Genomic DNA, 16132 nt, shown 5'->3' with positions numbered 1-16132 from the left:
ATCTTGCATGTGTCTGGTGCCCCCGGGTGTCCCTCTGTGCGTAGCTGGGTTTTATGACCACCCCCGTGCGGCCCGGCACGCCTGCACGTCCTGCCACCCCCTCCCTTGGGTGTGTGTCTCGCAGCCCCCTGCACACCGTTCCCTATGTCTGTGGCCCGCGTGCCTTTGTGCGCGTGTGCTCCCCCCGGCGCCTTTGAGGTCTGCGTGCGTCTGGGTCCCTGCGTGTGCCCGCCTGCGCCCCAATGTCCCTGATTCCCCCGCGCGGGCCCTGGGAGCTGCGTCTTGGAGACCCACGGGCATCCCCCGAGTGCGTCCCGGTGCGCCTGGCGGGAGGCCTTGGGGCGCGCACGGCCGCGGCTGGACCCACCGCCCGGCGCGGCGCGGGGAGGGGGGGGGCGGCGGCGGCGGGGAGCGCGGGCACGTCACCGAGACAGACAGGCGGGCGGGCGGGAGGCGGCGGCCACGGGTTCGAGCCGGCGCCGGAGCCCCGCGGCCCCCTCCCCCCCCCCGCCCACGGCCCTAGGGAGCCCCCGCCCGGCCCCAGAGCAGCCGAAATGCAATTTCCCGTGCAGGCGCCTCGGGCCCGGGGGGCTTTTCCGGGCGGGTTTTGGAAAGAAGAGGGGGAAATGCGGCGGCGGCCCCAATCGAGGTGAGCGCGGGCGCCGGGGGCACGGGCGGGGCGGGGGCAGCCCGCGGGCAGGGGGCGCGGCGGGACGCGGCCGCAGTCCCCTCGCGCACCTGCTTGCAGCCCTGGGGCGGGCACCCCGGCCTCTGCGGCCCGGCCCTCCATTGTTGCTGGGGCTTGGAAGGGGGGCGGGGAGGCCCCGGCGGCATCTCTGTGTCTCGCCTTTCCGGAGAGGGGGCGCCGGGAGGGTCGGACTTTGCAAAGGGGACAGACCCCCGAGTCCCGGAGCCGGGGCCGCCAGGGGAAGGGCAAGCGAAGATGCCCCCGCGGGGCGAGGACGCGCGATGGGGGGCGTGGGGACAGCGGCGCCCCGACCGCCCGACACCTGACCGCGCGCGGGGAGGCCACTGGCCGGGGCGGCGGCAAGCTTTGTTCTTGGGGGCGCGGGGCGGGTGGGGCGCTCGGAAATCGAATGCCAGGACAGAGTCCAGCCCGGCGCGCGCGCGTTCGTGAAGGCTGCTCCGGCCAAGTTCATGGGCGCTCGGGCCTGCGGAGACCGATCCCGGCGGGGGCCCAGCTCAGGCCTGGCCGCGGGCCGGGGGTGCTGCAGCCGCGCCGCCTCCGGAAGCCCTGGCGCCCTGCGCGGGCCGCCCCTCCGGCCTGTCATTACCGGCAGCAGCTGCAGGGTATTTACTGGGGCCAAGGTTTGCGAACAGGAACCCGCCCTCCAAAACTGGCCATAAAAACGAAAAATGGCCCCGAATCCCACTGCCAGGGAGCCCTTTTAAAGCTACAGGGTGCCTTTCACAGCGACCTGCCCTGGAGGGCAGGCTGGGGGTGGGGGGGTGGAGAAGACACCTCATTGGCTGATAGGGACTGAGACGTCCCCCCCATGGCCCCACACTTAGGTTCCCCTCCCCCCATCTCCTTCCCTACCCATTCCACACCCCTGGACCGCTCACAGATGCATTAACCCAGCCACGATTAGATATTCCCAAGGCCCTGATGGAGACCCCCAAAATTACACGCTATACACAGATATACAGCACCCCCATTAATACACAGCCCAAAGTGATGCTGACACACACATACAGTCCCCACAATAACACTGCCGCGTGTGTAGACACGTCACCCACAAGGGCTTGGACATCCAGAGATAGTGCCCATTGAAAGGCTGCCACACAGAAATGAAGCCACCAACGAAGGCAGCTACAACATAGACACAGCCTTTCGCATAACACTGACACACAGAAGTGGGTGTTCACCCACAGCATGTCACTCAGGGTAGCAATGACAAACGCAGATCCCTAAAGCCCACCAGTCAGGCACACACAGACTCCGACTCCATTGTTCACAATACCTGGGACACACACAGACATCCATGTGTCCTCCCAAGCAAGTTCACTCCTGCACACTCGCAGTCACCCACAGTCACCCCCACCCCCCACCCCGCCACACACACACACCACACACACACACACACACACAGATGGTACAAGGCCTGCAGAAACACTCAACATCTGACAGCAGGTCACACAGTCATCTTTTTAATTTTTATTTACTTATTTATTTTGAGATGGAGTCCCTCTTGGCTGCCCAGGTTGGAATGCCCTGGCACGATCTCCCGGGTTCAAGCAATTCTCTTGCCTCAGCCTCCTGAGTAGCTGCGATTACAGGCGCACGCCACCACACCAGGCTAATTTTTGTATTTTTAGTAGAGACGGGGTTTCACCATGTTGGCCAGGCTAGTCTTGAACTCCTGACCTCAGGGAATCCGCTGGCTTCAGCCTCCCAAAGTGCTGGGATTACAGGTGTGAGCTGCTGCACCCGGCCACCGTTTCTTTTTTTTTTTTTATTTTTTTTTGAGACAGGGTCTCACTCTGCTACCTAGGCTGGAGTGCAGTGGCACGATCTAGGCCCACCTCCTGGGCTCAAGCAATCCTCCCACCTCAGCTTCCCAAGTAGCTGGGAGTACAGGTGCACACCACCACACGTGGGTAATTTTTGTATTTTTTGTAGAGATGGAGTTTTGCCGGTTGCCCAGGCTCGTCTCCAACTCGTGAGCTCTAGCTGTCCACCCACCTCGGCCTCCCAGAGCACCGAGCCACCGTATGCCTGGCCCAAATTTTTGTTTGTTTTGTTTTTTGAGACAGGGTCTGGCTCTGTCGCCCAGGCTGGAGTTTAGTGGCACGATCATAGCTCACAGCAGCCTCAAACTTGCAGGCTCAAGTGATCCTCCCACATTAGCCTCCCGAGTAGTGGGTCTCAGTAATCTTGACATACACACATACCGACCACCCCCACCCAAGAACACAACTGCACACATGGACACACAGTTGTCCACAGTAAAATGGATCCTCCTAGCCACCCACAAAGACACTGTCACCCACAAAGATATATGAGCACGAACCCAGTGGTCATATGCCCATCGTCACCTACGCTGAGAGTTGTTTAGGCACTCAGACACCTGCACATCTACAATAATACTGACATACACACAGACACAATAACACATGCATACACACTGGCATGCACAGACTCACGGGGAAGTGACACACGGGCAGGCAGAAATCCCGTCACCTGGATGCCCACAAACCCAATACTCTGTCTCCAAAAAAAAAAAAAAGAGTCTTGCTCTGTCACCCAGGCTGGAGTGCAGTGGCACAATCTCAGCTCACTGTAATCTCCACCTCCCAGGTTCAAGTGATTCTCCTGCCTCAGCCTCCTGAGTAGCTGGGATTACAGGCGCCCGCTACCATGCCTGGCTAATTTTTGTATTTTTAGTAGAGACGGGGTTTCACAATGTTGTCCAGGCTGGTCTTGAACTCCTGACCTCAGGTGATCCACCCACCTCGGTCTCCCAAAGTGCCGGGATTACAGGCGTAAGCCACTGCGCCCGGCCCCAGTACTCATTTATTGAGCATCTGTTATGTACCCGGCACTGTTCTAGCTCTGGGGATGCAGCTGTGAACAAGAGGGAAATCTGAACGAGCACAGTGGTTCATGCCTGTAATCTCAGCACTTTGGGAGGCCGAGGTGGCAGGATCACTTGAGACCGGGAGTTCAAAAAAAATATTAGCTGGGCGTGGTGGTGTGCGCCTATAGTCCCAGGTATTAGGGAGGCTGAGGCGGGAGGATCGCTTGAGCCCAGGAGTTTGAGGCTGCAGTAAGCTATGATGGCACCACTGCACTCTAGCCTGGGTGACAGCGAGACCTTGTCTCTTAAAAAAAAAAAAGAGTGAAATCCCTGTCCTCCCACACCTGACATTTTAATGGGGAATGGGATGGGGGGGACACCATGACTGGATGATACACAGACTCCAGTCACTCACAGTGACACCAGCAGACACTAGACACCCACGCACACTGGCTCACACGTCGACCTGGAATTACGCACCATTAGCCTGATATACACCTACAGGAACGCTGACATCCACACACAAACAGAAGCCCACAGGAACTCACACACACACACAGCTGGTGGAGAGACAGCCACCTGCTACAGCACACTCCCACCTGGACTTACAGACACCCACAGAACCCCCCAAAATAGCTCAGCAAAGTAGCTTGGACCTGAAGCCCCTATTTATAGACCCATAGAAACATCCTACAAGAGTTCTTGAGACAGAGCCCACCTGACCCCAGACCCAGGGTCACCCAGCACCATAAGCCTCAGTAGAAGTGTCTGAATTTCCCTTATTAAAATTTTTTTTTGATTTATTTTTTGTAGAGATGAGGTCTCGCTGCGTTGCCCAGGCTGATCTCGAACTCCTGGGCTCAAGTGATCCTCCTGCCTCGGCCTCCCAAAGCGTTGGGACTACGGGCGTGAGCCACCGTGCCCGGCCTGAATTCTCCTTCAGCTTGGCCCCTCCATAGCCCCCAATCCCAATCCTGGAGAAGCCAGAACCTCCTCGCCCTCGCCTTCCCCAGCCTTGGCCTCACATCTGGCAGGCCTGGGAAGGAAGCTGGGCTCCTAGCCCACCCACCGCCCACGGGCTGGGTGGGACAGAGGAGCCCCTTGTCTGAGGACCCCTGGCATGAAAGACTCCCGCAGCTGGAAAGGAAGTGGGGGAGACGGCCTGCAGAGGGTGGGGTGGGAACCTCAGAGCCCACGCAGGTATCACTGAAATGAGGCACCCCTGCTTGCCAGTCTAGACAGCCTGGGCCATCACCGTGACCCCGCGGAGACCCCCACAGGGCTCTTGGTGTTGCTGGAACCCCCATAATGGGCTCTTTGTCTGCCAGGTCCTGACCACCTCCTCCCCCGTGTCCCCCTTCCAGGCCCAAGTACACACACACACATGCGCACGCGCGCGCGCACACACACACACAGTTACATACAACACACAGATACACAGAAGCATATATATAGGAACTCATGCGTGAACATACAGACACCCCCAACCCCCATGCACCAAGGCTCAGGGTCGAGATCGAGAGGAGACAGCTTACCACCTCCCACCCTGAGGGACTTCAAAGTCAAGACTTCAAGAATCACGGGCAGGACACACAGGCCACCAGACACCCCTGGGAGCTTGGAGACGCTGACCTTCTAGCCACGCCCACCTTGTTCTTCAACTTTTTTTTTTGAGACAGGGTCTCACTCCTGTAGCCTGGGCTGGAGCGCAGTGGCGTGACTGCATCTCACTCACTGCAGCCTTGACTTCCCTGGCTTCCGTGATTCTCCCACCTCGGCCTCCCAAATAGCTGGGACTACAGGCGCACACCGCCATGCCCGGCTCAGTTTTTGTATTTTTAGTTGAGTCAGGGTTTCGCCATGTTGCTCAGGCTGGTCTTGAACTCCTGTCCTCAGTCAGTCTTCCTGCTTTGGCCTCCCGAAGCAGTGGGATGACGAGCATGAGCCACCCGGCGTCCAGCCTTGTTCTTCAGCTTGACGGTAGAGCTGCCTCCATCCATCCATCCATCCATCCATCCATCCATCCATCCATCCATCCATCCATCGCTCATCTGCCTCTGCTAGGACTTCTCACCTCCGACTCTGATCCCCCGACTTGTGCCAGCTGCCCTGCACCTTCCTGGTGCTAAGCGTGGCGGGGTGGGGGCAGGGCCCTGGAATAGCGTGGCTACTTTTTTTTTTTTTTTTTTTGAGATGGAGTCTCACTTTGTCACTCAGGCTGGAGTGCAGTGGCTTAATCTCGGCTCACTGCAATTTCTGCCTCCCAGGTTCAAGCAATTTTCGTGCCTCAGCCTCCCAAGTAGCTGGGACTACAGGTGTGTGCCACCATGCCTGGCTACTTTTTCTTTGTTTGTTTGTATTTTTAGTAGAGATGGGGTTTCACCATGTTGGTTAGGCTGGTCTCGAACTCCTGACCTCAAGTGATCTGCCCGCCTCGGCCTCCCAAAGTGCTGGGATTACAGGCATGAGCCACTGTGCCCTGCTCATAACATGGCTTTTAGAGGGCCATCCCCCACACCCCACTTATCCCCAGCTCCCCTGCCCAGAAAGACCCTCCCAGCTGCACTGGGGTCAGGTGAGGGGTCCCAGGAACTAAGGATAAAGAAGAAGCAAAATGAAGGCCCTGAAAGACACCCCTACCCCCCATGCACGGAGGCTCAGGGTCACAAGCAGGAGGAGACAGCTTGTCACCTCCCACTCTGAGAGACTTCAAAGTCAAACAAGCAGACAGCTTCAGCCAGACAAGCAGGGCAGGGCTGCAGACTCCCTCAGGGGACAGGAGGGGACAGGCACCATAGTCACCAGTCACAGACAGGGGAGATGGGGGGTAAACAGCTAGACACACATACAGGCAGATCCAGACAGTATGAGGCAGGTGCACGGGCTGGGCAGGAGACCCAGACCAATAACAGATGTGTGAGGGGCATAGCCCGACCCAGACAGACGACCCTGGGATGACCAAGAGACAGGTGGACCCAGACGGACACTGAGGGCCGGAAGCCTGCACAGACCACAGGCAAAGAAGAGAGATAGTCAGACCCAGGATTGGGGCTGCCGGCCTCCTGTCGCCCCAGCCCCAGCTTCCTGGCCTTCAAGACCAGCCCCCTCCTCCACTATGGTCTTGTGTCTTGTCTTAGGGAGAAACCTCACAGGGAACACCTCCTTGGCAGTTCAAGGCCAAAGCCCTCAGAGGGAGGAGTGGGAGGCAGAGAGGACACACAGGAGGTGTCTGGGGAACCCCCTCCAACATAGCCAGAATGTCTCCTGCCTGATGACCCGCCGCCCCCAACATTACAGCTGTTCACAGTCATCAAGAAGAAAGAGTCCTGTGGGACGAGGTGGCTCACGCCTGTAATCCCAGAACTTTGGGAGGCCCAGGAGTTCGCGACCAGCCTGGGCAACATAGTGAGATCTCATCTCTACAAAACTTTTTTTTGTTTGTTTGTTTTTGTTTTAAGTTAGCCAGGCCAGGCACCTGTGATCCCAGGTACTTGGGAAGCTAAGGTGGGAAGATTGGTTGAGGCTGTGAGGTCGAGGCTGCAGTGAGCTGTGATTGCACCACTGCACTCCAGCCTGGGCAACAGAGCGAGACTCCGTCTCAAAACAAAACAACAACAAAAAAAAAAAAAAAGAGAGAGAGAGAATAAAGATTTTTCTTTTTTAAAGAAACAGGGTTTTAAAGAACCACTGCTGGGTGCAGTGGTTCATGCCTGTAATCCCAGCACTTTGGGAGGCCCAGGAGTTGGAGACCAACCTGGCCAACATAGTGAAACCCCGTCTCTACTAAAAATACAAAAATTAGCTGGGCATAGTGGCAGGTGCCTGTAGTCCCAGCTACTCGGGAAGCTGAGGCAGGAGAACTGCTTGAACCCGGGAGGTGGAAATTGCAGTGGGCGGAGATCGCGCCACTGCACTCCAGCCTGGGTGACAGAGCAAGACTCCATCTCAAAAAAAAAAAAAAAAAAAAAAAAAGCAGAAAGAGAGAGAGATGGGAGTCTCACTGTGTTTTCCAAGCTAGTCTCAACTTCTGTGCTCCAGCCATCCTCCTGCCTCCCAACTAGCTGGGACTACAGGCAAGAACCAAGCTTTTGACGAACCTTGAGAGTTCTGGACTAACAGAGCCACTTACCTTCTCGGTCCACAAAATGGGTATATCCTACTCATGGCGTGATGAATGTAGCGTTATCATCAGTAATGTAATTATTAACACCTGTGCTCCCAATTCACTCTCCTTCCGAAGTCCTAGGCGTTCTCCTTCTTAGAATGAGGATCCACAAGGCAGGGGACCGGCCACTTCCCTCGGAAGGGCCTGGACACCTGGGGTGGAGGTGGCGGATAAAGAGAGGCCGATCAGGCCCCCCCCCCACTCCACAGCCTGAATGGGAGGATCTGCTGGACGTGGCGGATGAGCTGCGAGAGAGGGCGCCCCACTCCAGCTCCAGACAGGGGGGGAACGTGAACCGGACCCGGGGCGGGTGAGAGGGAGGGCTCTGGGGAAAGGGCTCTAGAAGGTGCCGGGAGGCGGGAGGGGGGCTTCGGGAGGGCGAGTTAGCCGGGATCGGGCTTTGAGGGGCCCTACGAATTTCGGTTTGGGGGCGTGCCCGGTCGGGGCGGACCTTATTGGGGGGCTGGGCTTCGTGGGGGCAAGATGCAGTCCGGGGCGTCTGTAGAGCAGGCTTTTGTGGAGGGCTCTAAGGGGGCGGGCCCTAGGGGAGCTGAGCTCTTTGAAGACCGGCTTAGGGGCTTGGCGGTGGGCTCCCTGGGAGTCTATATGGGCGGGTTTTAGAGGGAATGTGTTCTGGGGAACAGGTCAAAAGCGACGGGGCTCTAAGGGGCAGGGCCTGGGGTGAGGCCTTGGCTGGTGGCTCAGACTGTGGGTGGGGCTCTCGGGGGCGCGGCGTCGGAGGCTGGGCCAGGTCCTATCGCCACCACCGGGAGGGGTGTGGTGGGGGAGGTGGTTCATCCAGCTCGGCACACTTGGGGGTCCCTCATGTGCCTTGGGGTTATGCCAGGCGGTTATTTTGGGCCTCAGTATTCCCCTCGGTGAAATGCCGGGGGCCAGGAAATTACTTACTTTTTGCGACAACGGGGTCTCGCCCTGTCACCCAGGCTGGAATACAGTGGCGCGATCACGGCTCACTGCAGCCTCGAACTCTTGGGGTCCAAGCGATCCTCCCATCTCAGCCTCCTAAGTAGCTGAGACTACAGGCTCACTACACCACACCCAGCTAATTTTTTTGTAGGGACAGGAATCTAGCTGCGTTGCCCAGGCTGGTCTCCATCTCCTGGGCTCAAAAGATCCTCCCGCCTCAGCTTCCCAAAATACTGAATTACAGGCGTGAGCCGCAGCACCCGGCCATGCCCAGGAAATCTGAATGCACCTTCCTAGGCCGTCCGCAGACCCAGGTCGGGGGCGAAGGCGCGCTCGCCCATCCTAGTCACTGCTTGGCTTGCGGGGAGTGGGAGATAGGGGTGCGTACATGCAGGCCTGGGGGCACCCGGGGCGTGGGGGTGGTCGCTGAACTCTGTGCGATCACTGGAGGAAAGGACTGGGGGTCATTTGAGGGATGAGGAAATGGAGAGGGGGCGCCGCAGCCGGTTTTGGGGCCCAAGGGGCAGCCCCTACGTGGCTGCGCGGACTCCCTCCGGAAGTGCCCTAGTTCCGATACTGTGCGACCGCGCACGCGGGGCGAGCGGCGCCCTCTCTGAACCTCCTGCCTCTCCCCTGTCTAGTGGGGCCCCAGTGCACTTGCAAAGTGGAGAGACCTGACGACCCCCCACCCTCAAGCGCCCACTCACGCTGTTGTGATTCCTAAGCCATCGTGCCCGGAACTCAGTGAAGCTCCCAGAACGTATTACATTGTATTAAAATGGCTTGTTTATCTCCACGTTGCATCAATGCCCTCGGGGCCAGGATCCTTGGTTGCCAGACTTCCCGGGGCCACTTGGAATGCCTCCTCCACCTCGGACTAGCAGTGGCCTTTGGCCTCAGTCTCCCCAGTTGTCAAAGGGGGGGGGTAATCTGCACCTCCAGGACCACTTTGTGAATTACTTAGGGAGCGGGCTTGAGGCCAGCACTCCCCTGCACTGCTACATCTCCATCCCCATAGCAAAGGCTACATTTTATTTACTATCATTTATATTTGCCTTGTGTTTTTCCCAGATCTAGGTGCAAACAGCACCTGAAAAGCGTTTGTTGATTTCATGAGAGGCAAGGGGTCCCTTACTCTCTCCTCCTCTCCCTCTTCACACTCTCTGGTTCCCTGCCACCTACCCCCACCCCCGACTCCAGGTCCCGGAAAATTTGCCAAGGGTTTGGGGGAACATTCAACCTGTCGGTGAGTTTGGGCAGCTCAGGCAAACCATCGACCGTTGAGTGGACCCTGAGACCTGGAATTGCCATCCTCCTGCCGGTGACTCTGACCTTCCAGATCTAGGGGGGCCAGGGGAGCCCCCAATCCAGCCTGGGCACATCCCCTCCCCTAGGCCACAGCCAAGGCCACAATCAACATTCATCGTTGTCGGTGGGTTGTGAGGACGGAGGCCAGACCCACCGGGGGATGAATGTCACTGTGGCTGGGCCAGACACGGCTTAAGGGGAATGGGGACTGGGGACTGGACCCCCCACCACCAAAGTCACTCAGCCTGTTTTTTGCCCTGACCCCAACCACTCCTCTTTGGAGAGGAGAGCTGGTGTCTAGGATCTGGATGGACTCTGGCTGGATTTGGGACTAAATATTAGAGGGTTGGGGGTAAACAGGCTGGGGCAGAGCAGCTAAAATCCCCTCTTCTTTTTTTTTTTTTTTTTTAAGACAGAGTCTCACTCTGTTGCCTAGGCTGGAGTACAGTGGCTCAATCTCAGCTCACTGCAACCTCTGCCTCCAGGGTTTGAGTGATTCTCCAGCCTCAGCCGCCCAAGTAGCTGGGATTACCGGCATCTGCCACCACGGTGGGCTAATTTTTGTATTTTTAATAGAGACGAGATTTCACTGTGTTGGCCAGGCTGGTCTCAAACTCCTGACCTCAAGTAATCCTCCCACCTCAGCCTCCCAAAGTGCTGGGATTACAGGCATGAGCCACTTTGCCTGGCCTAAAATCCCTTTCTGAAATGTGGGTGGTAAGTTCTGCTCCCTGGAGTGCTCCATAGTTTTGTTTTTTAAATTAGAGACAGGATCTCGCTCTTGTCACCCAGTCTGGAGTGCAATGGTGCGACCTTAGCTCACTGAAGCCTCTAACAACTGGAGTCAAGCGTTGATCCTCCCGCTTCAGCCTCCCCAGTAGCCAGAACCACGGGCACGCGCCACCACACCCAGCTTATTTCGAAAAAGTGTTTTTGTAGGAACAGGGTCTCAAAATGTTGCCCAGGCTGGTCTCCAACTCCTGGGTTCAAGCAATCCTCCCTCGGCCTCTCAAAATGAGCCACAGCGCCTGGCCAATAAAAGTTTCTTAAATGAATGGATGGGTGGCTGAGCTGTGTAAGCGGCACAGCCTCTCTCCTCTGTGTTCAAGTCCTGAGCACACCCTACCCTCCTGGGACTGAGCTCAGATCTCATCTGGGGAAGGACATTGAAGACCTGTAGGTACTAGGGGTCCCCTCCTAACAGCCCAACTTGCTATCCCCCACCTCCCGACTCCAGAAGATTCTTTCTCATCCCTCTGCAGCCCCAGCCAGGAAAGGGCTCCCTCCCCAGCACCTAGCCTCAGGGGGCCCCAGTAACTAGAAGAAGGAGGCAGATCTGGTGCTTTTTGTTGTTGTTGTTGTTCTGAGACAGTCTTACTCTGTCACCCAGGCTGGAGTGCAGTGGCTTGATCTTGGCTCACTGCAACCTCTGCCTCCTGGGTTCAAGCAATTCTTCTGCCTCAGCTTCCTGAGTAGCTGGGATCACAGGCGCCCGCCACCATGCCCAGCTAATTTTGTGTGTGTGTGTGTGTATTTTTAGTAGAGACAGGGTTTCACCATGTTGGCCAGGCTGGTCTCGAACTCTTGACCTCAGGTGATCCGCCCGTCTTGGCCTCCCAAAGTGTTGGGATTACAGGCATGAGCCACCACCCACTGGCCTGGTGCATGTCTTTATAAATAACTGGATGGGCAGGTGGCTTCACACCTCAGTTTGCTCATCCATTAAATGGGGGTTCCACTAAGACAACCGATGTGAAAACTCTTGGAGGGAGACCAGAGCTGGGGCGGGGGGGCATGATCCTTCCCCCCTACCCCCGCAACCAGCCCAGGAGCCTGGGACTACCACACTCCTTTCAGAGACAGCTGGAGAATCAGCTACCTCCCCCCTGGACACACACAAAGAGCCCAGGGGCACCTGGCCACTCCCCCGCCCAGGGAAGGAAGAAGAAGTTATAAAGAAGTTACTAAGTTAACTTCTTTAAGTTACTAGTAACTGCTAGCCTTTGGGGGTGGGGTTTCCAACCCATTCTCCCCATCCTCCAGTGGGGCTGGAGAGCTAAGGACTCCTACAAGGAGGGGAGGCAGAGTAGCCCCCCAATTCCCTGGAGGTGTGTACGTGGGGGTGTGGTGCACATCGCAGGGTGCCCCCACACACACCCTGTGTCCTGTAGTCCCCCAGCACAGCCAGAGGCCATACAGCCCTTTAGGAGGTGCATTAGTGGGGCATCAGGCCCCACCGTGACAATAAGGAACCTCCCACAGCCTGCTCCTCCCCCTTCACACCCCCTTGGAGGTAAAAGGAGGGTCGGCCAGCCCAGACTCCCAGACTCCAGAGAGGAGAAGGAAGGGGCAGCAGAGAGGGGTCAGAAGGAGGGAGCTTAAGCCAGGCAGGGTTACTTGTTTCTGTGACTCCCTCTGCCTGGCACATGCTGCCCAGCTATGGGGACCTTTGACCTATGGACAGATTACCTGGGTTTGGCACACCTGGTTAGGGCTCTGAGTGGGAAAGAATGTCCTGAGACCAGGCTGAGTCCCCAGCCAGAGCCAGAGCCAGTGCTGGAGCTGGTGTCAGCGCCGGAGCCGGCGTCAGCCCTGGAGCCGATGCCAGCGCCGGAGTCGGTGCCAGTGCCAGGACCCAAGGATCAGAAGCGCAGCCTGGAGTCCTCGCCAGCTCCTGAACGCCTGTGCTCTTTCTGCAAACACAACGGCGAGTCCCGGGCCATCTACCAGTCCCACGTGCTGAAGGACGAGGCCGGCAGGGTGCTGTGTCCCATCCTGCGGGACTACGTGTGCCCCCAGTGCGGCGCCACGCGTGAGCGCGCCCACACCCGACGCTTCTGCCCACTTACTGGCCAGGGCTACACCTCCGTCTACAGCCACACCACCCGAAACTCGGCAGGCAAGAAGCTGGTCCGGCCTGACAAGGCGAAGACACAGGACACAGGCCACCGCCGAGGAGGAGGAGGAGGAGGAGGAGCAGGTGCCTGCACAGGTGGCTGGGGGGGACCTGTCAGAGGGTAGTGGCTGATCCCCCCTGTGAAGTAAGATTAGCCCCAGTACCCACCTCCAAGGGTTAAGGGGAAGACCTTAAAGAGAGCTTAGAACAGTTATTTTATTTACGTATTTATTTATTTATCTTGAGACAGGTCTCTTTCTGTCGCTCAGGCTGGAGTGCAGTGGCGCCATCTCGGCTCACTGCAACCTCCACCTCCTGGATTCAAGCGATTCTCCCGCCTCAGCCTCCTGAGTAGCTGGGATTATAGGCGCACGCCACCATGCCCAGCTAATTGCCATCATGCCTGGCTAAATTTTGTATTTTTGGTAGAGATGGGGTTTCACCATGTTGGCCAGGCTGATCTCGAACTCCTGACCTCGTGATCCGCCCGCCTCAGCCTCCCAAACTGCTGAGATTACAGGCGTGAGCACCGCACTGAGCCAGTTTATTTATGTATTTATTTATGTTGAGACAGAGTCTCTTTTTGTCACCCAGGCTGGAGTGCAGTGGCGCGATCTTGGCTCACTGCAACCTCTGCCTTCCGGGTTCAAGCGATTCTCCTGCCTCAGTCTCCCGAGTAGCTGGAATTACAGGCGTGCACCACCACACCTGGCGTGTTTTTTTTTTTTTTTTCCTCCCGTAGAAACAGGGTCTTACTATGTTTCCCAGGCCGGTCTCAAACACGGCTTAGGTGATCCTCCTGCCTAGGCCTCCCAAAATGCTAGGATTCCGGGCGTGAGCCACCATGTCTGTCCCCAGTGAGGTTTTCTTTCTTTCTTTCATTTGATTAGTTTTCTGAGATGGAGTCTTACTCTGTCACTTAGGCTAGAGTGCAGTGGCGCGATCTTGGCTCACTGCAACCTCTGCCTCCCAGGTTCAAGCGATTCTCTTACCTCAGCCTCCTGAGTAGCTGGGATTACAGGCACCCGCCACCGTGCACGGCTAATTTTTGTATTTTTAGTACAGACGGGATTTCACCATCTTGGCCAGGCTGAGTCTCGAACTCCTGACCTCGAGATCCACCTGCTTCAGCCTCCCAAAGTGCTGAGATTACAGGCATGAGCCACTGTGCCTGGCCCCCAGTGAGGTTTTAAAAGAGAAACTCGTTCTAGCAACTTAAATTGCCTTTGAGGAAGTCAGCTAACAGAGGAGGGGCCAGTCTGACTAGGTGTGTTTGGGCACTGCCTCCCCCAGCAGACTGTGAGCTCCTGGAGGATAGTGACTGGGAGAGGACGACCCCTCCCATCTACTCTCAGGCAGCTTTGCAGTGAACATTTGTTAAAGTCATGAAAGGGTCAGGTGTGGTGGCTTACACCTGTAATCCCAATACTTTGGGAGGCCGAGGCAGGAGGATCACTTGAGCCCAAGAGTTTGAGACCAGCCTGGGCAACATGGTGAAACCCCGTGTCTACAAAAAATTAGCTGGGCATGGTAGTGTGTGCCTGTAGTCCCAGCTACTGGTCGCTTGGGTCTAGGGGGCAGAGGCTGCAGTGAGCTGAGATGGTGCCACTGCACTGCAGCCTGGGCAACACAGCAAGACCTCGTCTTTAAAAAAAAAAAGCACTGGACATGGTGGCTCACGCCTGTAATCCCAGTACTTTGGGAAGCTGAGGCAGGTGGATCACCTGAGGTCAGGATGGTGACCTGGCCAACATGGTGAAACCCCGTCTCTACTAAAAATACAAAAAATTAACTGGGCGTGGTGGCATGTGCCTGTAATCCCTGCTACTCGGGGCTGAGACAGGAGAATCGCCAGAACCCGGGAGACGGAGATCACAGTGAGCTGAAGTCACGTCACTGCACTCCAGCCTGGGCGACAGAGTGAGACTCCATCTCAAAAAAAAAAAAAAAGCATGAAAGACTGCCTCTAGGAGAAGATAGTGTTTCTTGTGAGGTTTGATGTTGTGTCACTGGGAGGTGCTGGAGGCCAAAAGGACATAGGGAAGATGGTGTCATGCGGCCAGCCTTTCTGATTAACAACTTTTGGGAGTAACAGATCCGGGGACTCCAGAGCACGGCGGCCACGAGAGGGCACCACAGTCACAGAATCGGAACTCCTGCGCTTTGTCTCGGGCTCTAGGTCCCAGTGGGGCCACCCGGCGGAGCCAGAGACGTCACGGGGTCACTGTCTCCGGAGCAGCCCCTGGGTGGTGCCAGAGGCCCAGCAGGCCCGGAGGCCAAGTCCGTGGGCAACTTGGGGAGCGTTGAGTCATCGTCGCCTGTGATTAAGCATTTCTCTCCCTCCCCCTCCGCTAGGTTTCAGAGGTGCCGGGAAGTCTGAGCCTTCGCCTTCCTGCTCTCCCTCCATGTCCACCTAGGAGGCTGCCTACACCTGGGCAAGGGGACCCAGGCTCAGCTGGATTTCCAGGAAGACCCACCCTATGACGACTGCCCCCACTCCCAGACCCTCCCCACAGCCTGGGATTGAGCCCTGGGGTTGACCCGGGGTTGGCAAGGGAACAGCTGAAATCGCCCCGTCCTTGGGGACCCCGTCCTTGGGGACCCCGCCCTTTGTGCCATCTGCCATCTCCCCAGTGCTGGGCATCCAGTCAGCCCTCAATAAATGCTTATGAATGGATCAACAACAGATAAGGCCTGGTCTTGGGACAAGGTGTAGTGTGAACCTTGCTGGGAGTCCTATACCTAGATCTCCCCTTCTCCTCGAGTTTCATGCTGGGGTGAGTTGCTTTGTGCAGAGAAACACAAGTGGGTGCCTTGGGGTAGCTGGGGGGTTCTGGCATCCCGAAGCCAGATGGACATCGTGAGACCCTTTCTGTGGACATTTGGTCACTGACATGCAAGATGGGTGGACTCCTCCCATCCCACCCCCAGCTCTGTACTGGAGGTGGGAGCTTCATTTCAGGAAGAAATTGACAGACAACTAGACAGAGCCCCCCCATCCTCATCACTAAGGAAAGTGAATGTTTACATCACCATGGATGCCCCAGTGATAAGCCAGGCAGTTTAGAGCAAGGGAGGGACATTTAGGGGGCAGTGAATGGGACCATGTCCTGGGTGGTTGGGCAGGGGTGGTGGCCTGGGTGGGCTTGAGCAGGAGAAGAATGGGGCTGTTCTGGCAGGGTGGGGGTAATGCATGTGGGGGAATCCCCACACCCCTGCCTGCCTCCTCCACCTCCAGATCTCGTCCTGTTGGGGCAACAGGTGGCAGTGCTCAGGAAGCCAGTGCGCCCACTG

At 57.2% G+C, this 16132-nt stretch overlaps 1 protein-coding gene across 2 annotated transcripts; it reads left to right on the top strand.

The window, feature by feature from the left end:
- Positions 1 to 335: 335 nt before the first annotated feature.
- Positions 336 to 15524, top strand: NANOS3 (nanos C2HC-type zinc finger 3). Of its 2 annotated transcripts, none has more exons than XR_004032005.1 (2): positions 336 to 649; positions 15194 to 15516. XR_004032005.1 is itself a non-coding variant. In XM_003275608.4 (2 exons), exons 1-2 carry the CDS (start codon positions 12382 to 12384, stop codon positions 15253 to 15255), a joined length of 603 nt encoding a protein of 200 aa, XP_003275656.2. In that variant the 5' UTR covers positions 11575 to 12381; the 3' UTR covers positions 15256 to 15524. The 2 variants fall into 2 exon arrangements, 1 of the variants encoding a protein (XP_003275656.2); XM_003275608.4 differs by lacking the exon at positions 336 to 649 and adding an exon at positions 11575 to 12922 and having other exon boundaries at positions 15194 to 15524.
- The last annotated feature ends 608 nt before the right edge of the window (positions 15525 to 16132 follow it).

Source organism: Nomascus leucogenys, chromosome 10 (genome assembly GCF_006542625.1).
Source record: "Nomascus leucogenys isolate Asia chromosome 10, Asia_NLE_v1, whole genome shotgun sequence".
NCBI classification, from domain to species: domain Eukaryota; kingdom Metazoa; phylum Chordata; class Mammalia; order Primates; family Hylobatidae; genus Nomascus; species Nomascus leucogenys.
The sequence above is the reverse complement of the archived record's forward strand: the minus strand, read 5'-3'. Positions and strand labels throughout refer to the sequence as shown.

Excerpts from the sequence above, each read along its gene's own strand:
- NANOS3 (XM_003275608.4), top strand. The coding sequence starts at position 12,382 with ATGGGGACCTTTGACCTATGGACAGATTACCTGGGTTTGGCACACCTG. Across the intron at positions 12,923-15,193 it reads AGGAGGAGGAGGAGGAGCAG|GTTTCAGAGGTGCCGGGAAG; the intron begins GTGCCTGCACAG and ends CCCCTCCGCTAG.